The 24,668-nt window shown below is 51.3% G+C and overlaps 1 protein-coding gene and 1 long non-coding RNA gene across 2 annotated transcripts; one reads left to right on the top strand and one right to left on the bottom strand.

Moving 5' to 3' along the window:
- The first annotated feature begins 183 nt into the window (after positions 1–183).
- Positions 184–1,421, top strand: LOC118023207. The gene is made up of 2 exons (XR_004682689.1): positions 184–554; positions 700–1,421. It is a non-coding gene; the product is annotated as an uncharacterized LOC118023207 (long non-coding RNA).
- Positions 1,422–14,705: 13,284 nt separating this feature from the next.
- Positions 14,706–23,756, bottom strand: BCL2A1 (BCL2 related protein A1). The gene is made up of 2 exons (XM_035024282.1): positions 23,197–23,756; positions 14,706–14,993 (listed from the first exon to the last, which is right to left on the bottom strand). The coding sequence occupies exons 1-2, from the start codon at positions 23,719–23,721 to the stop codon at positions 14,886–14,888; spliced, it is 633 nt and encodes a 210-aa protein (XP_034880173.1). The 5' UTR covers positions 23,722–23,756; the 3' UTR covers positions 14,706–14,885.
- Between the last annotated feature and the right edge of the window lie 912 nt (positions 23,757–24,668).

The following is a 24,668-nucleotide window of genomic DNA, read 5'->3' as shown; positions in this document are numbered from 1 at the left end:
TCCTCGGGGGAGGGTCCCGGCCCAGGGAGGCCCTGGGGGAGGGTCCGGGGTAGGCGGGTTCCTGGGGGGAGGGTCCGGGCTCGGGGCGGCCCGGGGGGAGGGTTAAAGGTCGGCGGGGGACCTCCCAGGGGGGAGGGTCCGGGCTCCGGGTGATCCCGGGGGAGCGTCGGGGGAGGGGGCTGTTGTCCGGGCTCGGCGCGGCCCCAGGGGTCGAGTGACCGCCTGGCCCCGGCTTCCCGACCCGGCTGTGGCCCGGCCTGGGCTCGGGGAGGGGGCGCCCGTGGGGGCCGCAGCGCTGGCGCGGATTCCTGTGAGTGAGCCTTGTGGTCCTGAGGAGCTGTGTGGGGCCTGACCAGAGCGCAGGGGCAGGCCGATGAGAAGTAGGCAGGATGCACAGATCTACTGGTTAAAGCGAAAATGATTTAGTTTTTTGGCAAAAACACTCCTTTCTCTTCCAGGGGGCGGGAGGGAGCCGGTTTATTACCGAGGGACAGGACAGACCGTTGATGCGGCGGATGCCTTTGTGTTCACCTCTGCGGAATTTAGGACTCAGAGTAAGTTGCCCGGTTTACGACAGGTTCAAGGTACAGCAGTATTTTCACTGTGCAGTGCCTGGAACTTGGGCCTCCTGGGAAAGCTCTGTTCCTTCAGGAACAAACAATGGGGAGATGGAGACACCAAGGTTTCTTTGTCTTGCAGAGCATTTACCTGGACTGGGAAGAAGGAAGACCATAATTCAAGGGACTAACTCAGTGTGGAGAAAGGCTCTTAAACTCTAGATTTACCCCTCACAGGTTGACACCAGTGACCCGATGAAAAGGTGAGAGGGTTCGTTTATTTTACAGGTAAAGAAATGGAACTGTAAAATAACGAGAAGTGAGAAAATTTAGTTAAGTTTTATGTTAATCAATTTTACTGAAGTTCCTATGGGAAAACAAACATTCAGGAAGAGCCAGGAAAACACGGAAAATGAAAGGCCCCCCTGGGGAACTGGCCCTTCCAAACCTTGAAACATACTTTAAAACCTCTGTAATTACAATAGTATGGACTGCCACACGGTGGAACAATGGAATAGAATAGAAAGCACGGAAATAGACCTGAAGCCATATGGAAATTTAGTATATGGCAAAGATGATGTCTCAAATCCCTGGGGCCAGCATCAACTTTTAAATAAATGGTCCTAGGAGAGCTAGAGAGCCGTTTTTTTAAAAGATAAAATTATGGGTCCATATTTCACACCATACATAAGAAAAAATTCCAAATGAATTAAGGGTCTAGTGTAAAACCTGAGACTGTCAAAGCCACAAAAGAAAAGTAAATGGACTTGATCAAAATTAAACACATTAGTACATTAAAGGACACCATCATATATCTGATAAGGAAATTGAGTCCAGAATATATAAAGAACTCTTACAACTCCGCAATAAAAGAAGATAATCTATTTTAAAGCGGGCCAAAGACTTAAATATAGACAGGTCTCCACATAAGATATACAAATGGCTAATAAGCATATGAAAAGATGTCAGCATCATTAGTTATTAGAGAAATGCAAACCACAACCACGAAGAGATACCACTCACACACACTCACGTGGCTATAATCAGAAACACAGAAGAGTGTTGGCGAGAATGTGGAGAAACGAGCCCTCGTGCTCATGGGAACGTGAGATGCTACAGCATGGATGGGCCTAGTGACAGGCCACACGAAAGGCCACATACTGTATGGTCCCATTTATATAAAATATCCAGAACTGGGCGCCTGGGTGGCTCAGTCGGTTAAGCGGCTGCCTTCGGCTCAGGTCATGATCCCAGGGTCCTGGGATCAAGCCCCACGTTGGGCTCCCTGCTTGGTGGGGAGTCTGCTTCTCCCTCTCCCTCTGCCTGCCTCTCTGCCTACTTGTGTTCTCTATCTCTCTGTCAAATAAATAAATAAAATCTTTAAAAAAAAAAAAAATATCCAGAACAGGCAGATCCGTAGAGACAGCAAGTAGATGAGTGGTTGCCTGGGGCTAGGAAGGAGGGGCGTGGAGTACGGGGTTTCTGTTTGGGGTGATGAAGATGTTCTAAAATTAGATTGAGATGGTAGTTGCAAAGCACTGTGAATGTACTAAAAACTGCGGAATTGTACATTTTAAAAGGGTGAATTTAATGTCCATTACATCTCTGTAAAATAAACAGTAGTATAAAAGAAAATCTACACGTATCTGCTCATTTCTGAAAGAAGAAAATGCAATACATATAAACTGGAAACAGACTTTGGGTCCCCTAGGGAAGAGGTGAGGACAGGGTGGGGGAGTGGGAAGGGAGTAGCCACGTGACAAGGGGAAAGTGGTGTTTCTTCGACGACACCAGTCTGGGTAGCTCTGACCCTCAGAAGCATGCCAGCATCTGCATACACGCATGTGCCCATCCATACAGCCAAGGTGTGGAAGGAAGCCGAAACAGTGCAGGCGGGGACAGGACGGAGCTGCGCTGGATGTGGCTAAGAACCACCACGACATTGGATGGTGGAGAAGAAAAGAACCAACTTAAGTAACTTCAGAAAACAGCATTTTGACTGTCTACTGTAAGACTAGAGACTTAAACAGCTCTACACTAATATAGCACTCCAGTTAAGACATTTGTTTTCCATAGGGTTATAAATTAAATTAGTAATTGTGAAACTCCTTTATCTGTGTTCTAGAACTGAGCAAATAAGTAAATACATTGTAGATAATGAGAGTCCCGGTTTCTCCCCATCAGGAAAAACAAGTTACAAATAAGGAAGGAGTAAAGGTTGTAATGAACCCTTGTGTTGCCTTGGAATTGGAAGTGTTGATATAAATTTGTGATTTTAAATATATATACAAATGGATAGAGAAATAGAGATATGTGCTACACACATATACTTATGTTTCCTAGTTCTGTTCGTGAGAGGACCTAGAAGCAATGACCCTCCATAGCAATGAAATCTAGCGTCCAGATCTTGGTTTCCAAATGTCATTTTCCAACAAAAATATAGGGCTTCCAGAGTTGAGGCAGGAGCAAGATGGGCCTGGACTATCTGGTGGTGCCACAAGGTAAGAAAGTGATCCCAACGGAAGGGAGCATGTCCGAAGGGGAGCTGGGACCAAAGCTCGGACCATTTGAGCAACAAAATAATAATTTAACTCTATAATCCATGAACTAAAATAAATATCCATAGTCCATGGTGATTGATAAATGAATAATGATAAATAACAAGAAAACAAGTAGTCACAGCTCCTTATCCTATAATTCTAGCTAATAAATGTGGAAGGAATGATGGAAACCAAGAATCACCATTAGGCAAACATTGCACTTACAATCAGTGCAGGTAAGAATTGTTGATGGGGGCTAAGATCAGCAGGCCAAAGAATAAGAAACAACATTTTTGTGGTCTCAAAGTATCTCCCTACAAGATACTTAATAGATGTTAACATGGTGCAGTATTACGTAGATGTAATATGGTGCACTAAAAAGGACACAGATTGTTTATGTGGTACTCCTTCCTGCTAGGAAAATCAGGAAAACTTCAGTCATGAAGAAACAGCAAACCCAAATTGAGAGACATTCTATAAGCACCTGACCAGCACTCTTCAGAAGTCTCAAAGTCCTGGAAGCCCAAGAAACTTGGGGATTGGAGACGAAGGAGACGGGACAGGATAGTTAAGTACAGTCAGCTGTCCTCGATGGGCTTCTGGACCAGAGAAAGGGCCTTAGTGGGAAAACCGGTGGGATTCAGGGAAGGCTTGTATGTTAGGTGATGGTGTGGTATGGACATTAGTTTCTTTCTTGGATACCTGTACTAAGATTATGTGAGATGCTGTTGAAAGTTAGATGAAGGAGGGCGCCTGGGTGGCTCAGTTGGTTGAGCGACTGCCTTCGGCTCAGGTCATGATCCTGGAGTCCCGGGATCGAGTCCCGCATCGGGCTCCCTGCTCAGCGAGGAGCCTGCTTCTCCCTCTGACCCTCCCCCTCTCCTGCTCTTTGTCTCTCATTCTCTCTCTCTCAAATAAATAAATAAAATCTTTAAAAAAAAAAAAAGTTAGATGAAGGGTATACGGGAAGTCCATTTTTGCAACGTTTTCTGTAAGATTAAAATTGGTTCAAAAGAAAAGATTAAAAAAAAAACTTCAGTAAACAAACTTGGTGGAAGCATGGAATGGGAGAGACCATCCTGTGAAAAAACTAGTTTTAGTTGACTCAATACACATTTACTAACCACCCTACCCACCTGTTACATCAGGCTCCTAACTGATCTGCCAGCGATCAAACTACAACCTGGTCTCAGCACTGCCAAACTTAGCTTCCTTAGGAAGAAAGCATTCTCATCCTATCACGGTCTCTTAGAATTCCTCTGGTAAACACCTGCCATCATAGGACCGCTCCTCTCAGCTACCTGTGCGGCCCTGCTGCCTTCCACCCCCTAGCACGGCGCCTTGCCCTTCCAGACCCCGGGGCGTGGCTGACTGCCGAGCTGCCCTAACGTGCTGATGGGGAGAAGGTTTTCGTCGCTGGAATTCTTCCTGGGAAAGCACCGTGTAGATGACTTTGGTTTTGTTTTTTTTTAGAAGAAAGACTTTGATAAGGTACTTGGTTTTTAGACCAAAAGCCACGATAATAAAAAGATGGTCCCTAACCTGTTGTGCGTAAGATGGTCAGAGAAGCTTCCGTTGCATCCCAAGGGAAGGGGTGTCCAATAGACTGTGGCGGGGCTGACACAGTTGCCCTGCACTTGAGGTGGGAGCAGGGGAGACAAGCCCCTGGAAGCCACAGCCAGGAAGAGGAGCTTGGGAAGCCGTCCGGGGGGGCCTCCTCAGTTGTGAGCTGTTCCTCCCACCCGTCTCCCTGACAGAACGTCCGTGCTCCTTATCGCAGGGCAGTGGGAGTAGCTTCTTGGGGTTACCGCCGGCCTGCTGGGCATGGGCGAGAGGAGAGTGGCCGTCTGAGCTGGAGGAGCCCGTCAGGGCTGCCCAGCACCTACTGACGTTGCTCTGCCACCTCAGGAAGGTTCTGGACATAGAAACCATGACAGCATTACCGTGAGGTTTTCACTGCACAGAAACAGGCTTGGACACCATCCGTGGCTTGCCCAAGCTTACTGTGTGGAGCTACTACGTGAAAGAAATCAGGATCTGCGAAACCAAGGCTCAGCCGCCGCCTCTTGTGTCCCAGCATGTCCTCTCCGCCTGCTCTGGTCCCCCGTGGCTGTCAGCCTGGACCACGTGTACCAGTGGCTTGCATCCTCGGAGCTCAGCGCTGGACCCGGGACGGCTCGAGGGCTGGGTGGATGTTGGTGAAGTCGGCGGGTGAAGGCTGGGTCATGAGCAAACTCAGTGGGAAAGCAATCGGTTGAATCTAGTAAAATCTCAAGCTCTGATGGAAGTCCAGGTCAAGAGAAAAGACCCCTTGTACTCTTCACTGGTCAAACCGTAGCTGGAGTACGGAACCACGTTGAAGAGAGACTTGACAAACCAGGGAGTATTCAGAAAAGGGTGCCTCCCTCAACTCTAGTGGCTAGCCATTCTAGAAATTTAAAAAGGCAAGTCAGAACGTCCCCAGGGAAACCCGCTGATTCACATCCACGATGCTGTGCAGGTTGCACACCTCCCCTGCAGCGAATTGCGTGGAAATTTGCACGTGGGTGGGGATGGGCAGGTTCAAAGAGGGAGTAGCAGAAGTGAATAGAGTTTCCATCATCAAAAGTGAAACAAACACTGAATTCACTTATACGCTTGGTCTCGTTCTTACATGCATAGACCCAAGACGTAATTTCCATCAGCACACCAAAATGCGATCCATTTACCAAGACCTGCTGCTCTGAGCGTGGTCCGTGACCCCACAACGTCAGCACCGCCTGGGACCCTGTCAGGCAGGCAGGGCCTCAGGCTCTCCCCAGAACCTGTATTCTTATCTTAACAGATCCCCAGGTGATTTGTATTCATATCAAAGTTCAGGGAACACTACCACAGATTGGTGTATAAGCCAAGTGCCAATTTGCAGGAAGAAATAGAACTTTCATGCAAACTCCTGCACAGATCATCCCCTCCGTCTAGACAGGTCAGGAGGTGTCTGATGACCCGCACCTCCTCCCCCACCACCCGCCCGGTCACCAGGAAGTGGCATCTCTGCTGAAATCCTGAGGTGGAGTAAGCACTAACCAGACCACAGGGTGGGTGAGAACGGAGAGGGGAGGTGAGGGAGTTTTCTAAGAAGAAGCAACTAAGAAGAAGAGGGCAAAGGCCCTCAAGGAAGCAACATTGTGACTGACCTGACAGAGGAATTGAAAGATGGCTGGAAAGGCTCCTCTGCAGAGAGAGGAAGCAGATAAGGCTGAGGGGCTGGGCCCGGACCACGGACCACGTGGGTGGTTTTGATTTGTCTCTTTGTGTTTTAATAAACTTTTTTAAAGACTAAATTTACGTAAAGGTTGTAGAGGAAATACAGAGTCCCCGTGTGCCCCTCCCCCAGACCCCCAAGGTTAGCACGGGCGTTATCATGGTACCCATGTGTCCAAGCCAGGAAGCCAGGGTCCATACGCTGCTGTTAGGTAAACCCCAGACTTCGTTTGGGTTTCTCTAGTTTTCCTACTGACGCCCGTGTTCTGTCCCAGGGTCCCATCCTGTTCAGTCGCGCTCATCTTGACTGTGATCATTTCTCAGACTTCCCTTGTGCTTTGATGACCTTGACAGTTTGGAGGAGTGCTGGTCAGGTATTTTGTGGAATATCCCTCAATTTGTGATGGATGTTTTCGCGGGGTTATGGGCTTGGGGAGGAATACCCCAGAGATTAAATGCCGTTTTCATCACATGATACCGAAAGGTACAAGCCATCAGCACACACTAACTGTGGTTGCCCGGCTAATGCCACATGGGCCAGGCTTCTCCGTCGTGGCGTGGTTTCCCCTTTCTACACTCTGTTCTTTGGAAGCAAGTCACTAAGTCCAGTGCACAGTCAAGTGGGGAGGGAAGATGACACAGAGTTTCAGGGAAGAATCTGAGTTCCTAAGAGTAATGAAAAACCACTGAATGAGTTTAAGCAAAGGGGTGACGTTGGATTTACTTTTCAGATGAGGATGCCAGCTGTACCGAATGTACCAGACGGGGTCAGCGATGGATGAGGGTGGCCTGGATGGAAGTAATGGTAGCTTGGATGAGTGTAGGAGTTAAGGAGCTAGAAGGAGAGACATGGATGGATGAAGAGATATTCAAGAAGTGAAGTTGCCAGGATTTGGTTAATTTGGGGTTGAAGAACAGGAATAAAGGTCAGGAAGGTTCGAGGATGACTCCCGGAAACCTAGCTCATGATTTGAGCAGCTGGTTGAATATCAACAAGGTTGAAGGTCAAAGGACACGCTAAATAGGCAAACAGAGCTGCCGAGGACTCCCAGGGGAGGGAGCCCCCGAGCTCCGGGGCTTATGTACTGGACAGACGCCTCTACTGAGCCCTGGAGGCTTTGTTTTCCTGGGCGTCCCTGGCTACTCTGGAGGGCTCTATGTGCTGGGTAGAACCCTGTAACAAGAAAAGAGCGTTGTCGGGCGCCTGGGTGGCTCAGTTGGTTAAGCGACTCCTTCGGCTCAGGTCATGATCCTGGAGTCCCGGGATCGAGTCCCGCATCGGGCTCCCTGCTCGGCAGGGAGTCTGCTTCTCCCTCTGACCCTCCCCACCTCATGCTTTCTCTCTCTCTCAAATAAATAAATAAAATCTTTAAAAAAAAGAAAAAGAAAAAGAAAAGAGCGTTGTCTAGTTCAGTACTGCGTTGACTCTTGGGGAAGAGGGTCTTCCTCGTTTAGTCCAAATCTGTGCGAACGCGGTAACAATTCAGCGGGCACTCGCTGCGTCTCCATCGAGGACTGGAAGCCCTAGTACTGTGCGTGCACGTACCCGCAACAGTGGGGATGATGCTGCTTAATCTCTGCATCCCCAGAGAGCTCTGTGGGCGTGGGGTGGGGCCTCATGATAGAGTCATCGCCATCCGTGTCCCCCCAAGTCTGTCATCTTCGGAAGCCCTACATCATCCCAGGCAGAAATCAGGAGGCTAGGAGGAACGCAGAGTGCGCCCAGCACGGCGGGATGAGCTCGGGTCGTTCACAGGGCAGGTGGGCCGTGGAAAGCCTTGTCATGAGAATAACAGACAAAGAATCCTTGTGAGAATGTCGTAAGAATTCTGGCTTTTACTTGGAGTAGGGTGAGAAGGACTGGAGAGTTTTGAGTAGAGAGGTACCATACGATATCTTAATGTTTGTTCCTTCTTCTTTCTATTGCTGTGTAGCTGACACACAATGTTACGTTGGCTTCCGGTGCACGACACGGTGATTCACCTTCACTGTAGGTTATGCTGTGCTCCTCACGGGTGTGGTCCCTGCCTGTCACCACACCACCCTGTCGCACTGCCATGGACTATATTCTCCAGGCTGCACCTTTCACCCCCGAGACTTCCTCATTCAAGTTCCCTCATTTTTTTTTTAAAGATTTTATTTATTTATTCATAAGAGACAGAGAGGCAGAGGGAGAAGCAGGCTCCCCGCTAAGCGGAGAGCCCGATGCGGGACTCGATCCCAGGACTCTGGGATCATGACCTGAGCCGAAGGCAGACGCTTAACCATCTGAGCCACCCAGGCGCCCCAAGTTCCCTCACCTTTTAAAGGACCCCTGGAGCTGCATGTTGGGAACACACTGTTGGGGGCAGGAGCAAGAAGACCAGTTAGGGGGTTACTGCAAAACCCAGGCAAGAGATTTTAGGTGATGTGGATCAGGGTAGTGGTAATGAGGATGATAATAAATTGCTGACTCCTCTGTCTATTTTGATGATGGAAACAAATAGTACTTCCTGATAGATTGCATTTGGGGTATGAGAGAAAAGGAGTCAAGAGCCTAAAGGATTTGCCTGAGTGGATGGAGAGATGGCGAAGGATACAGGGGTTTAGGGGAGCAGTGACAAGTATTTAGATTTCACATGATGGAGTTTGATATGCTTGTTAAATATCCAGGTAGAAACATGTCAGATCAGCAGTTGAACATCTGAGTCTGGAATTCAGGGGAGAGGTCTGGGCTGTGGGTGTGAACTCGGGGGCTGCCAGCATGTGGTGGCCCCGCGTAAAGCCAGCTCACTACATGGGATACCAGAAGTCCGAGTGTAGGTGTGGGAAGAGAGGGAAGCCAAGGACCGGCCAGGGGTGCCTCGGTATTCGGGGGCGGGCAGTTGGCTCGGGGAGACGAGGAAAATTCACTGAAGGAGATGGGGACTGAGTGGCCAGTGAGACCCGTGTCCCTGAAGTCAGCTAACAACGTAGAGAGTCATCTGCTGTGTCCGGTGTCATCCTGCCAGGAAACCTGAGGACTGGGAATCCATCCTGGACCTTGCTCATGGGGGTGAGAGTCTGATTGATACTAGGGTCCAAGAGACAATGAGAGGAGAGTTTGGAGAGCAAGTATGGACTCTATTTTGAGGAGTTTTTCTATGAGTGAGAGCAGAAAAACAGGGTAGGCACGGAGAGGTGGTGTGTTTGGTTTTGTTTGGTTTTACAATAAGGGAAGCTGACGAGATGTTCCTGCAGAGGCAGGAAGGAGAGAGGTCTAATCCACAAGTGTAGGGCTTGGCCTCCCGATACATGGCTCCGCAATCTTAACAGGAGGGGAGAAAAATACACCGAGGCAGGTGCACAGTAGGCCTCCGGAGGTGGCGGGCAGGGCATGCGGGAGTTCTCAGGCAGTACCAGCAAAGTCAGCAGGAATGAGATTGTGTCAAATACTTGTGTGGCAAGTGTCTATAATAGATGCTTCCTATATATACAGTCTTCAGTTGCTCAAATAGCAGGGTCATCAGCCTTGTGCTTTAGAACCGTTCCAGAAAACACTGGTCACGGGTTTGGTTCTCCTGGGAGCCAGTTAGGTTTACTCCGTTAAAGCAGCACATCCGCGCTAGGCTCAGTCAGCTGTCTTGAAAACCCTGCCTTCCTTCCTAAGGCAGATGAATCAGAGAAAACCCACCAACACCGTGGGAAAAAGATTTAGCCGTGTCCATCCTGATGCCGTATCCCTAATAGCATCTTCCAGCAGAGAGAGCCACACCGAGTCGGCCCCTGTAAAGAAAGGGTTTACGTTCATGCTGCATGGAGTTACCCGAGGCAGCGTTTCCCCGCCAGCAGCTTGGCACCCTCTGCAGAAAGCTTCCTGATCCAAGATAGTGATGACCAGTCGCGGTTAGGGCAGTTCTACAGGGAGGAGACGCATGAAGGGGTGAGGGGTACAGACGCGGGAGATGAGGACACCAGCTGGCTGTTGAGGACGCACGCCCTCAGTGGGGGCAGCAGCTGCACCCCACTGGCCGTCACACCCAGGTCCAGCATGTGAACGGGATGGGGAAGTCGGCATCTGGGTGGCACCATGGGACCAGGAGGAAGTGGTGCAGGAAGAGGAGGGGCAGGGTGGCTTCGGGGCCAGCGTGACCCACCCACCCACCCCCACGAACATGGGCAAGTTTCTCCCTGCTTCTAAGCCTGTTTCTTTTTTTTTTTAAAGGTTTTATTTATTTGACAGAGAGAAAGACAGCCAGAGAGGGAACACAAGCAGGGGGAGTGGGAGAGGGAGAAGCAGGCTTCCCGCCGAGCAGGGAGCCCGATGCGGGGCTCGATCCCAGGACCCTGAGATCACAACCTGAGCCGAAGGCAGACGCTTAACGGCTGAGCCACCCAGGCGCCCCTCTAAGCCTGTTTCTAAGACGGGGACAACAGCCGCTTCAGGGGACCAGCAGGAGATCAAAGGCGGTGACTCTCTGGAGACACATTCCCAAACGAACTCACGTCCATTCGTGTGTTTCTTAAGCGTTTATTGAGCTTTCACCTGGCTCTGAACTAGACTCTGAGATAGAAAGGTGAGCACAGACAGCCTTGGTTCCTGCCCTCCGGGAGCTTGCTGTCTGCCGGGAAACAGATGCACTGATTTAAAAATCACACAAATAGAAAACTCTAATTGAGGGCGCCTGGGTGGCTCAGATGGTTAAGCGTCTGCCTTCGGCTCAGGTCATGATCCCAGGGTCCTGGGATCGAGTCCCGCATCGGGCTCTCTGCTCCTTGGGAGCCTGCTTCTCCCTCTGCCTCTCTCTCTCTCTGTCTCTCATGAATAAATAAATAAAATCTTTAAAAAAAAAAAAGTACAATTAACTTTCTAAAAAAAAAAAAAAGAAAACTCTAATTGAGATAGTGGTGTTGGGGGAGACTGTAATAGGAGAATTTAACCTCGTCAGGCAAGGCATCCCCAAAGCAGGGACCTCTGAGCTGAAATCTGAAGGGCAAGTAAGCCTGAACAGGGGACGAGGTAGAGAAGCGTCCTAAGCAGAGGGGACAACGTGTGAAAGCCTGTGGGAGAAGGTGCTGCAAACGGGCCGAGGCTACCGTGGGAGGCGTAGCTGAAACGCAGGGAGGGCCACCCACGCAGAGGGCCTTGCAGAGTGTCCACAGGCTTACGGACGGAACCGCATCGTCCTTGTACATGGCCGGGGGCACAAATAATAGTGCTTCAGGACTTTATTTGAGCATTCATAGCATTCCACTCTATTTTTTTTAAGTTTTATTTATTTTAGAGAGAGTGAGAGGGAGTGTGGGGGGAGGGGCGGAGGGAGAGGGACAGACCCCGTGACCAAGCGGTGGACGCTTCGCCGACCGAGCCACCCGGGCACCCCGATAGTGTTCCGCTTTAAATTGGTATTTGGGGTGATGTTATTTCTCTCCTTTTATACTTTTCCTTAGTGTGCAGCGCTTATATGAGTGTTTATCTTTTTTTTTGCAAAAACAAGAGCTTTTTAAAATTCAGCTACATTGAGATGTGATGTATAATAAAATGCACCTGTTTTAAGTGAGTGCCTCTATGAATTCTGACAAGTGTATGTGTCCTACCACAGTGAAGGTGTGGAACACGCTCATCACCCCAGAAAGACCTCCCCCGCTCGGTGCCCCAGCCCCCACCCCAGGCGGCCACTCATCTGCTTCCTGCCACCAACCGTCGATTTGTCCTCTCGCTTCATGTGAACGACACAGCACATGATGCACTCTTCCGTGACTAACTTCTTTCACTCAGCATGTGTTTGACATTTGTCCATCCCGTTACACAAGCCAGCACCCCGTGCCTGATTATGGCTGAGTAATAGTCCCTTATGTGGACGTGCTACAATTTGTGGAGCATTTGGGTTGTTTCCGGGTCTTTCTGCCATCATGAATGAAGCTGCTGGGAATAGCGTGGACATGTTTTATTTCTGTTGAGTGGACACACCTAGGAGTGGACCCGCTGGGCCCTAGGGTCAGTGCATGTTTCACTTTAGAAGAAACTGCCGTGCTGTTTCCCAAAGACGTACAGCTTTACACCGTGCCAGTCATGCACGAGAGAGTTCAGTGGCTCCACGTCTCCCCCAGAGCTTGGTGCCGTCAGATCTCTCCATGTGAGCCTTTCGGGAGGGTGCACGCGAGTCTCACGGGGGTTCCGACGTGTGTTTCCCTATGATCGGTGGCGTCTAGCACCTTTCCACGCGCACTCGGCCCATCTGCTTTCCTGAAGTATATGTTCCAGTCTTTTGCCCATTTTTTAATTTGGTTGATGGTTGTGTTGTTACCGAATTGTAAGGGTTACATATACTCGGGGTGCAAGTCCTTTGTCAGATAGTGGGACATGTGTTACCTTCCATTCTGTGCCTTGCCATTTTGAGTTTAACAACTTTATTGAGATATAATTCTAAATTGTCTTCATAAGAGTATAGTTTTTAGGGTTTTTTTCTTTTCTGGTGCAGTTTTTGTCTTGTAGCTAAGAAATCTTTACCTACTCCAAGGTTGTGAAGATTTTCTCCTATGTTTCTTCTGGGATTGTTATAGTTTCAACCTCCTTTTAGGTCTGTGATCGATCTGTTTCACTTTCATCTTTGTGGGTGGCATTAGCGAAGAATTGAGGATCATAAACCCTCCCCTGTATTTTCTTAGTAATAAAACCCGCAGGGAGCTGCAGTTTGAAAGACCAGGTCACAAGCCAAGCCAGAGGTGTCACTGACTTCCTGGCAGGTACTACTCTGTTCAAACAAGATCGTCGTAGCATAAAAGCCAGGGTTCGGGTGTGCCCGGGTGGCCCAGTCGGTGAAGCATCCGACTCTTGATTCCCACTCGGGTCCTGGGATCGAGCCCCACATCGGGCTCCATGCCTAGCATGGGGCCTGCTTGAGATTCTCTCTCTGCCTCCCCCTCTGCCTCTACCCCCCACTCATGCTCTCTAGCTCTCCCTTAAAAAAAAAAGGCAGGGTTTGTGGTTTCTTGTGCAAATGTATTGCAGGTAAGCAGGTGCCACGCGCTTCTTGTTCTGTCCACTCGTGACTCAGCACTGAGTTCAGATTCATGGGAACATGAAGCTAGGACTTCACCCATAGAGCAAGGGGCCGGGAGCACCGAGGTGAAACAACAGGGTAGAGGTGCTCCCTGTTCCAGACAGACGCAAGCCTCAGGCGGCCCCGGTGGTTGGCCCTCAGATGTGATTTGATAAATCAGCCAAAGTTACTTCTGCAAAAAATGTTTCCCTACCGACTTGCCCCAGCGTCCTAATCCACATTGTTAAGAATCACGGGGGACTATTACCTCCAGAAAACGCACTGATGGTCACCAGAGGAGAGGTGGGGGGTGAAGGGGGAAACAGGGGATGGGGATTAGGGAATACACTTGTCATGATGGAATAAAATACAATAGAAACTCTTCAGTTCTCTGGTTCTCTGTAGTCCACAGCGGCCGTGGGGAGCACTAGCCTGGGGCTGAGAACATGCCTGTGAAATCTCTGTGCAGACTTGTGAAGGAGCTCTACTTTAGGAAGAGGGATTTCTGAAGGGGTTTCTTCAAACCAGCTTAAAAAAAAAAAAGAGAATCACAGGGGAAGTGAAGCATGGATCAGCTGAAATCCCCTGGGAGAAGACTCAGAGCCTGAGAGCAAGGGGCTCCGGTTTCTTGTTTAGATCAGCTACTCCCTAAGAAAGGTAACGCAAGCCGGTAGGGGACGGAGATTGTGTCCCCGGAGGACGAGGAAGCGTGGGAAGGTCCAGGACAAAGTGTGGCACTCCTGTCCTGCAGTCAGACTTACTGACCTAAAGTTGGAACTCGGGATGTAACCAAAGACAAAATTTTCTAATTTATGAACTTTTAAAAAAATGTCTTTATTTGGTGGGGGGAGGGGCAGCGGGAGAGGGAGTGAGAATCCTCAAGCAGACTCTGCACCGAGCGTGGAGCCCAACATGGGGCTCAGTGGATCATGACCTGAGCGGAACCCAAGGGTCGGACGCTTAACCGACTGAGCCACCCATGCGCCCCCTAATTTATGACCTTTTTTAAGGGGAAAGTTGAACGATGGCTCAACAATAAGTCATTGACCTAAGGGCCTTTGTTCCGACTACCCGAGTATCCTGCGTCTGTCGCTGCCGTATATCTGGCCACTCTGAACGGTGGGCCAGGGAGCAGGGTCGGTGGGGGCAGGATCAGGGTCACGGGGGCCACAGGGGAGCAGGACACAGACTCGCCCCCGTGCAGTCTCCATGAGTGCCACAGAAAATGACTTCAGGGTAATGAGCACACCCTCAAGAAAATCAGCCGCGGGGCAGAAAAGGCATCCCCTTCCTGGCCCTCCTCCCCTCGATTCAATACCTGTCCCCTTCGCCCTTTTGCTCAACTCCCAGGCAGGACACAAATTACATACTGAGGCAAATACACAATTTATTCATTAAAACGAGAACAAAATTTCCGTAACATGGAAACATCGAGTTACATCACCAAAGTTGTTTATTTAGAAGTAGAAGTAAGTGTTGGCAACACTTCTTGTAAGAGTCAAGGAAACTGGGCAGCTTTCACAATCGGGAGTGTCCCTGTGGGCCGGTCAGTAGTATTGCTTCAGGAGAGAGAACATTTCACAGATCCTCCCAGTAACTTCCAGAAAAGTCAGCCAGCCAGACTTGGGTTCGAACTTCTTTACAAAGCCGTCTTCCTATGGGAGAATAAATTTCACAGTTTAAAAATCAGTGGAGACAGATTAGTGGGACGAAAAGCAAAGAAACTGCCACTTCACTAAAGCAGACCGTTGGTCTGGTCCGTGCCCACCCTGGTCTCCCCCGTCCATCCGCACCATCGCTCAGGGGCAGCGCCGTCCAGCGGAAACAGTGCGAGCTACGGACGGAAGCTCAAGTTCTTAGTAGCCACATCTTTTTAAAGTAAGAGGAAATGTGTAAAACCAATTTAAAGAATATATTTATCTAAAATATTATGATTTCAATAGATAATCAATGTGAAAATTATGGAGCTATTTTACATCCTGTGGACCCAATCTTTACAATACACTATGTGTTTTGCACTTACAGCCCATCCGAAATCACACTAGCCACATTTCAAGTGTTCAACGGCCGCATACTGGACAGCACAGCTCTGGAGGATAGAAAGTCTCATTTCTTCTCATTTTCGGTTGTCTGGCATTGAAATATGCATTGATGTTTGTAACCGGAATGAGGGCTCACGATAAAGCCGAACGCAGCAGCGCCTCGGAGCCCATGAAGAGGCTGTCGTTTCTATTATGATTCATTCTCTTTCTGATCATAGTTTTAAAACAACAGGGTGTGAACTGTGCACTGTAATTTATGACGGTAATTATAGAGCATCCTGCCTGCAGAATACCTCTGAGATCACCCAGCCTAATGCCTGCTCTTATTTTGGCAAACAAGGAAACTGAGGCCCCGGAGAAAGTGAGCGGCTTGGCGTCACCTAACTTTTTAATGCTTGGGCCTGGAAGGGAATGCAAACACCGTTCTTTTCATTCCATGAGCTTCCAAACAACTACCCAAAGGATTAGAAAATTGTTGGAATAATATATTTAAGTGTGGCACTTAAGGACACGATGTCCTGGCCTAACGGGGGCAGCAGTCTGCTCCCTCTCTCTCAGGACTTACACACGCACACGTTTCTCGTTCTAGGTTTGCGTGCCCCTGGCTGCTTCCCTTCCCAGGATTTCATGAAGCCCGTGGTAACGGGGCACTGTGAGACAGCTTCTGTTACCACGACCGTGACCACTGTCTGTTACAACTGGGCAGTTAACATCTCACCTACATTCCGCTTCTCCATCAAAGAGAGTGAGCAAAGGGAAAAACCGACAAATTCAGCCCTAGGAAAATTAGAGGGTTTTAAACTATAAACAGCTAAAATTAAAAGGAGAGAATTCACAGTAGCTAAAACATGGAAGCAGCCCAAGCATCCATCAACTGATGAACGGATTAGCCAGACATGAACATTCGTACAGTGGAATGCCAGTCAGCCTTGAAAGAGGCTCTGACCCCCGCTACACTGTGGACGGGCCTCGACCACGTGACGCTCAGCGAACTAAGCCCGTCACAACACGACAAATACCACATAATCCCATTTATTTTTTTTAAAGATTTTATTTATTTATTTGACAGAGGGAGACACAGAGAGAGAGGGGAAAGAAGCAGGAGCAGAGGCAGAGGGAGAAGCAGGCTTCCCGCTGAGCAGAGCCTGATTCGGGGCTCGATCCCAGGACCCTGGGACCATGACCTGAGCCGAAGGCAGACTCTTAACAACTGAGCCACCCAGGCCCCCCCTTTTTTTTAAGATTTTATTTATTTGACAGAGACAGTGAGAGAGGGAACACAAGCAGGGGGAGTGGGAGAGGGAGAAGCAGGCTTCCTGTTGATCAGGGAGCCCAACGCAGGGCTCGATCCCAGGACCCCGGGATCATGATCTGAGCAGAAGGCAGACGCTTAACGACTGAGCCGCCCAGGTGCCCCCTTTATTTGTTTATTTTTTAAGATTTTATTTATTTGACAGAGAGCGAGAGAGCACAAGCTGGGGGAACAGTAGAGGGAGAGGGAGAAGCAGGCTTCCCGCAGAGCAGGGAGCCCGATGTGGGGCTCGATCCCAGGACCCCGGGATCATGACCTGAGCCGAAGGCAGACGCTTAACGACTGAGCTGCCCAGGTGCCGCACATAATCCCATTTACATGAAGTACTCAGAATAGAATCATAAAGACAAAGTAGGACGGTGGTTGCTGCGATCTGGGGCACAGGGATGGGGAGCGGGCATTCGGGGCGTGGAGTCCTGCGGGTGGATGCTGCCCAGCAGCACCACGTACTCCGGCCCGAGTGAGCAGGGCAACGGTCCGCACACCGTGTCAGCCAGCCCGTCCCTTGTTAGACACTGATCACGGGGCCAGTCTGGAAGCATTAGTTCTAAGAAGGAAGGCAGCCCAAATGTCTAATAATTGGGAATTGGTTAAGTGTTCATGATGCACAAAGTTGGTGGGATATTCTGCAGACGTTAGAAATGTCAGCATGGAGCCCATGAGGCAGGGTTGAAAATATTTGTGAAATCACATGAGAAACTCTTACATGCACCGTCATTCTAATTACATACGATGGATGCACGCAGACACGTTAGGGTGATGGGAGTGACTTTTCTTCTTTCACACATATATTTTCAATGTATTTTAATACCACTACGTGGGGGTGCCTGGGTGGCTCAGTGGGTTGAGCGTCCGACTCTCGATTTCAGCTCATGTCATGATCTCAGGGTCCTAGGATCAGGCCCTGCATCGGCTTCTGCTCTGAGCATGGAGCCTACTTAAGATTCTCTGTCTCCCGGTTCTTCTGCCCCTCCCCACCCTGCTCGCGTTCTCTCTTGAAAAAAAAATCATATGAGAATAGATATAGAACTAGGGATTCAATATCCTGTCAGTAATGCAGTAATAAGCAAGGAGTGCCCAGATCTGGTTCTTTCTGGGGATAGTTTATATTAAATTCAGCCTCCTCGGCTTCAAGAAAGCCTAAAGCATAAAATAATATCCTGCATCCATGATTCGAAGAAAACCAGACCCTCAGAATAGTTTAGATCTAGGAAAATACCATGGTGTTATTCCCATGCTTCTCTAGTGATTATTCACTCAGTTATTCATTCGACAAATATTTACTGATCATCAGCCACCTGCCAGGCACTGTTTTAAGCACTGGAACAGACTGGTGACCTGAACATGCGGGAGCCCTGGCCTCACTAGGCTTGTGACGGAGACACGCAGTCCTGAGCAGGGCACAGGGGTCGAGCGGTGGGGGTGCCCTCAGAGACGGGGCGGCTGAGGGGGACCCCTTCCCCCCAACCCCCGGGGAGGGCCACGGGAGGCCATGCACACCTCTGGGGGGAGGTCATTCCAGGCAGCGGCAAGAGCCAGTACAAAGGCCCTGGGGCGGGGAGGGGGTAGGTGGAGTGTGCTTAGTTATCCTGGGAGGCTGGAGCCAAGAGAGCGCAGGAGGGACTCCTAGAAAATGAGATCTGATGGGGTTTGAGTAGAGCAGTCAGGACTTTGTATTTTGTGCTTGCGCCCAGGGTGAAGGGGTGCCAGAGAGGGTTCCGGCCAGGCCAGCACACGGAGGCCTCTGATCTGGCTGCCCCTTGGGGAGCAGGCCGAGGCGGGGCGAGGACCGGAGCAGGGAAATGGGACAGGCCACGGACCGTCGAGAGGGAGACGGGGTCTAGGTGCGCTTTCAAAGGTGCCGCCAGCAGGACTCACTGATGAACCTGACGTAGGGGGTGGGGGAGTGGAGGGTGACGCCCAGGGCCAGAGAGTGTTCTGGAAGGACCCACAGGGAGGCTCGAGTTCTGTCTCAGCGTCCTTTTCACAAAATGATCTTAAATCTCAAGTTAAAATTCAAGAGACGCACAGGAAGAATCTGGCTCCCAAATCTAATCCAAGGGTGTGAGGGACTCCTGGAGATTCCGTCACCTCACGAGGAGCTCTTTGCACCAACGGGACACGGAGTCGCTTGCGTACACGTCTCTGCGCATCCTTTCGTGCAGACCACCCTTTAGAGCAAGCGGGTCATAAAACACCAGCAGCAGACAAGAACTGCTTCTCCTCGCTCTTCCTTGGAAAGTACCAGCGCCGCCCGCACATCCCAGCTTTCAAAGGGGCTTTCTGTGGGTGATTTTCAGAATGATTTATTTAAACCTCTTGAAATTGCCCACATGCACTTCATAGTTGTATCGTACCTGACATTTTACAAGGCACTCTTACGGAAATGTCTTCATCTTCTTAGCCCCCTTCGAAGGTAGCTGTGCTTGTTTTCCTCGCGTTCGCACAGAGCGTACGCTAGATCATGCCGTATTGCGGTCATCCCGCAAGGAATGTGACTCTCGGGTTAGTGCCCCGACCCACTCGGGATCACACCTCTGCTGAGTGGCAAAACCAGGATTCCGACCCCCGTTCTGACGCTGGTTCACGCGGTCGCCCATCAGGCCTTATTTGTGGGGTGCCTTCCGGGTCGCTGGCCCTCTGCCGAGCACGGGAAGGACCGTGGGGCCCTGAGCAGCGTGACCCGCCCTGTTCCCGCGTGGCGCCGAGGCCTGAGTGTCCTTTCCGCTTGGCCAGCACAGGTATAGGAGAATGCTCTGTGGGGGGGGCACCAGCCCCTCTGGGGCCTCTACAGCAGAGGGAGCGGCCGGGGCTGCTCTCGGGCCCCCTTTCCTCCCTGGTGCTGGAGACATCCTAGCGACCTGCCGGAGCCCCTCCGCTTCCAGGCCTTCACGTGGGCGGGGGGTAGGAGGAGGGAATGGTGCGCGGGGGAACGGAAGAGAAAAGAGGCGGGAAGCACCCACAAAAGAAGAGGAGAAGGGAGCGAGGGGGGGGGGAGGGAGGGAAAGTCACTCAAGCCGGTAAGCACGAGAAAGAGCACGTGGGGAGTCGACCAGCCCACTGTTGATGCGCCGGTCTTCGATCTTCCCGGGGCCTCTGGTTTCCGCGGGGACTCCTGTCTGACTGCAGGGTATGACTCAGGGCGACTACGCGTGGTTCGCCAGGGAGTCGGCAGTACGACCGTACTCAGGACCGTGATCCTGGACCTGAGTGGGGTCCTACTGCAGAAGCCGTCTGGGAGCTTCACGCGAACCAGCGAGCGGCTGCATCCGGACGGCAGCCCGGGTGTAGATGGCACTCCTCCTGCATCCTACAGACGAGGAAAGGAGGCTCGGACAAGTTCCGCGGACTCGTTCACGGCCCGGGGGCTCCCGGATCCCGCCCAGGTGCTCGTAATGTCTGTGCCGCCCCACACGCCGCCTTCTCGACGCGGAAGTTCTCACGCTTGAAACGGTGGCAAATTACAGATACGCTCTGCACGTGGGCTGAATGCTCCTGTCGCCGCGCATCATAGGCCTGCATTTCTAATATGGAGCCCTGACCACAAATCTGGGTGACCTCAGACAGGACAATGGACCCTGTGCTTCCGGATCTGTCATTTTGGTGCACTTTTCACCAATCTGTAAATTCAGACTCTACAAAAGCAGGCGTGTGATTATGCCATTTGCCCCCGGATGACCCCTTCCCGTGTTCAGTTCCCTCGCTCGAGCGGATGTGTCAGCATTTCTGGGAAGGTCTCACGTGGCCATGCTGGTTGTGCTGACTCAGATGGGCACAGCCACGCCTTCACAGGACCACGGAAAAGCCACGTCCAAGGCCTAAGCTCCTCGGGTGCCCCGAGCCCTCCTACACCGAAGGGCCCCGCGAACGCTGAGTGTGCGCGTGGGCACACATGTGAGTCTGTGTGTCACTCCCACCTGGGCCACCCCGGAAGGCAAGTGCGCGTCTGGAAGTCCTCAGAGGCAACCCCACACCCCCACTGAGGATGATGAGTTCCACGAGCTCAGACTGTGTCGCTGAGAAGTTGAGTTTTGAAGGAACATTCATCAGCGTGTGTGACAAGTCGTGTGGAGCAGCAGGGCGCAGTCTGGGCCCACGGAGGCTCGCACGTGGGCCCCTGCCCTACACAGTGTCGCCTTCGGTGGAATCCTCCCCCCGTGGCCAGCAGAGCTTCCCACAGCCGACCGGAGGAGCGCAGGACCCGGCACCCCCAGGCTTCATCCAGCTCCAAGTCCGCGCGAGTCAGGGACAACAGATGCCCCATGACGACACAGGAAGGGGGCGATGCGGGGCACAGCACATAGGACACAACCCCAGCAAGCGTTAGAACATTTATAATAACCAGGGGCGCCAGACGGAGGAGCGTGTGAACTCCTGACCCCCGGGTCGTGAGTTCAAGCCCCAATCGGGTAGGGAGTTTACTTAAAAACAAAATCTTTAAAAAATAAATAAAAAAGGGGCGCCTGGGTAGCTCAGTCGGTTAAGCGACTGCCTTCAGCTCAGGTCATGATCCTGGAGTCCCGGGATCGAGTCCCGCATCGGGCTCCCTGCTCAGCGGGGAGTCTGCTCCTCCCTCTGGCCCTCCTCCCTCTCATGCTCTCTCTCTCTCATTCTCTCTCTCAAATAAATAAATAAAATCTTAAAAAAAAAAAAGACTTGGGCACCTGGGTGGCTCAGTTGGTTAAGCGACTGCCTTTGGCTCAGGTCATGATCCTGGAGTCCCAGGATCGAGTCCCGCACTGGGCTCCCTGCTCAGCAGGGAGTCTGCTTCTCCCTGTGACCCTCCCCCCTCTCATGTGCTTGCTCTCTCTCATTCTCTCTCTCTCAAATAAATAAATAAATAAAATCTTTTTAAAAAAATAAATAAATAATACAAATAAAATATTTACAATAATGGAAGGCAGCTGTAGTTTTAAAAGACAGTTAACATATCAGAAGATGTCTGCCACATATATAAAAAAAATAAACAAAAATATATTTTTCATATATAAAAATATTTGAAAATAAAAACATACAAGAAAGAATTGCTACAAATCAACGAGAAAGAGACAAAAAGTAGGAAAATGGGTGAAGACTATAAATAGGCAATTCTCTGGTCAGTAAAGGTGGGGACAGGTGCTCAACCTCACTGGCAACCGAGGAAGCAAGAACTAAAACAAGAGAAGTTGGTCAGATTCTCCTAACGGAGCAGAGGGGGGAAATTAGGACAGGTCAGGGGGTGTGGGGGCAGCGTTGTGGGGCCTCCCTGGAGGCGAGGACCTGGTATGTTGAGAAATGGACACGCTGTCCCAAGGGGAGCGTGAATGGACATGCTCGGGGAAGTACTGTTTGTGGGGCAAAGTGGAGATAACCGAGAGCTCCGCCAGCCCGAGCCGGCCAGACCCTCCACAGCACGGACAGACAACAGCGTGTAGGACTTTTTTTTTTTTTCCATAGGACTCTTTAAAATATTATATTTTCTTTTTCTTTTTCTTTTTTTTTTAAGAGAGGGAAAGAGAGAGAGAGAAACAGGTGGGCGGAGGGGCCGAGGGAAAGGGAATCCTAAGCAGGCTCCACGCTCGTTGCGGAGCCCGATGCGGGGCTTGATCCCACGATCCTGAGATCATGACCTGAGCCGAAATCAAGAGCTGGCTGCTTAACTGACTGAGCCACCCAGGCGCCCCAAAAAGCACTATGTATATTTTCTATGGATATATTCAATGGGCAAGATTTGCATGTAACATAGTTAATAACGGTGGGTACCTCCTCTCTAGGGAGAGAAGAAGTCCAGGCTTGGGGGTTGGAGGCAGAGGATCCACGGAGACGTGAGTGCTTTGAAAAAGCCAGGGTTAGGTGTACTGGGTCTAGAGACGAGCCCTGCCGTCCAGCTGGGAAAAGCCCCTTCTCAATGACTTGTGACACAGCGCTCTCCGCCTCCCACTCTGGGCTTTTTGAGGCTTTGATAATAAAGTGAGTTGTTGGTTGGAAATTCCCCAATAGTTCTTGCTGGTGGTACAGCACATTATTTTTTTTTTTTTTATCAACAGGCTTTAACAGCTAGAATTTGTTATATTAGAAAACTGAAAAAAAAATCAATTTGTAAGCAATGAACTTGCAAAGATGTACCTGTGTTTTGCCACATAATAACTACCCAAATATAACGGCATCTCATACCAACTCTTTGTTTACTAAACCTACGTTGTCATGACAGCCTGGCCAGAGCCGAGTCCCGGCCGGGTCCCCATCTGCTGACACGGACAGGGCACTGGGGCGATGCTGCGTGACTCCCCGATCTCACCCCCATCGCTTAACACTGTTAGGAATAAAAACGGCAAGCTCGTGTATCTGCCAACTACAGAGCTCGGATTCCCTGGAAATGAGCCAGAAATGTCTTCTTGTTTTAAAAATGAGAACCTTTAAAAACAAGCCACCCAAAAAAGGTAGTGGATTTTTAACAACTAGCAAGAAGCTGCCAATTCCTACGTCAAAGGTAAGAGCCGTGAAGAAGGTTCCCAGTGTACATACCCAGCCTCCGTTTTGCCTTATCCACTCTCTCATGTTTGTCGTGATGAACTCTGCCACAAAGTAAGAAATCCGAGAAGCATCGGCATCCGGGGAAATTCGCTCCTGGAGGAGCTTCTTGGTGAGAATGCCTTCAAACGCAAATATGGTCACAATCCTTCCCCAGTTAATGACGCCGTCTTCAAACTCCTTCTCCATGACCTGGTTGAATATGGTTCTGGCCGTGTCGACGGACACCACATCAAAACTGTCCAGGCACGGTTTCAGGTTCTTCTCGACCTCCCCCTGCACGGAGGAGGCCATGTCCCGAAGCAGCCGGGACGCCCTGCTGGGGGCCGAGCCAGGCTGCGGGACCCGCAGGACATGCCTCACGTAGTCCTGGGCCAGCGTCAGGGTGTACCCGAACTCGCAGTCCGTCATCTTCCTCCCGGCCCGCCGGCCAGCCGAGGCCAAATGAGGCGAGCGCCGGCGGGACCGGGGCCGTGACTCCTGGCGACGCGTGGAGGCCGGTGGAATTTCTGTGTGCATCACCAGCCGGTCCCTCCTCCTCGTCACTCTCGGGCGTGGGCTGGGTGTGAAAGAGAAAGTTGAAAACGTGGAAGCGGAAAGCAGTTCAGGAGAGGCCACTTCCTCAAACTGTCAGTGATTAACTCGGGGACTTACGGGCTGAAGGCAGGACGTAGAGAAACCAGAAGCGCTCTCCCCCGCGGGGGGCGGCCCGTGTGCGAATCCGGCCGGTCCTCCAACAGATCCGTGCAGACTGCCGTCCGAGCCCGCGCTGCCACGCTCGCGGCCGAGCGCTATGCGCGGTGGTCAGACGGCAGAAACGGCCCGCACGGTGGGCCGCAGAGACGCGGCGGCCGCGGTCAGGGGCGCGGCCCCACGCCGCGGGGACACGCAGTGCGAGCTGTGCGTGTCAGCCCTGAGCCGGCCGGCGGACCGCGGGCGGCGGAGGGGCGCAGGCCTTGCTCTTACGGGTTGGACAGAGGCGGGGGTCGCACGCCGCTGTCCCTGTACCAGACTCCGCGGAATTGCTCGCGTTGACATGGGTGGTTTTATGAATGTCACCTGCACAAAAGGGTCAAGGCAGCCGCCCAGCTGAGCCGGGCTGGTGATGGTCCAGGACGGAGCTCAGCCAGCCGCAGGGGAGCAGCCGGGGGACAGCGCTCAGGGACACCGCCCTGGACACTGCGGCCCTGAGCCGGGGGGCGGGGGTGGGCGGTGGGGGCGCCTGTGTACCCCGGAGCTTCTGACCCACAGAAAACAAGCCCTTCCTCCTCGCTCTCAAGTCATGTCGGAAACAGAAGCGCCCCCTCGTCCCTCGATCACCACGTGCCCGGTGTCTGTGATGGGACCACACGGACAGCCTCCCGGGCTGAGTGAGGTGAGCCCCGAGCCCTGGCTCCTCACCATCCTAGGCTATGGCTCTTTCTGCAGCCTTCCCTCCGCCCCCACTGGGGTCCCCGGCGCTCCCA

Source organism: Mirounga leonina, unplaced genomic scaffold (genome assembly GCF_011800145.1).
Source record: "Mirounga leonina isolate KUSES-001 unplaced genomic scaffold, KU_Mleo_1.0 Mir_178, whole genome shotgun sequence".
Lineage (NCBI taxonomy): Eukaryota > Metazoa > Chordata > Mammalia > Carnivora > Phocidae > Mirounga > Mirounga leonina.
This window is presented reverse-complemented; position numbering and strand designations above follow the sequence as displayed.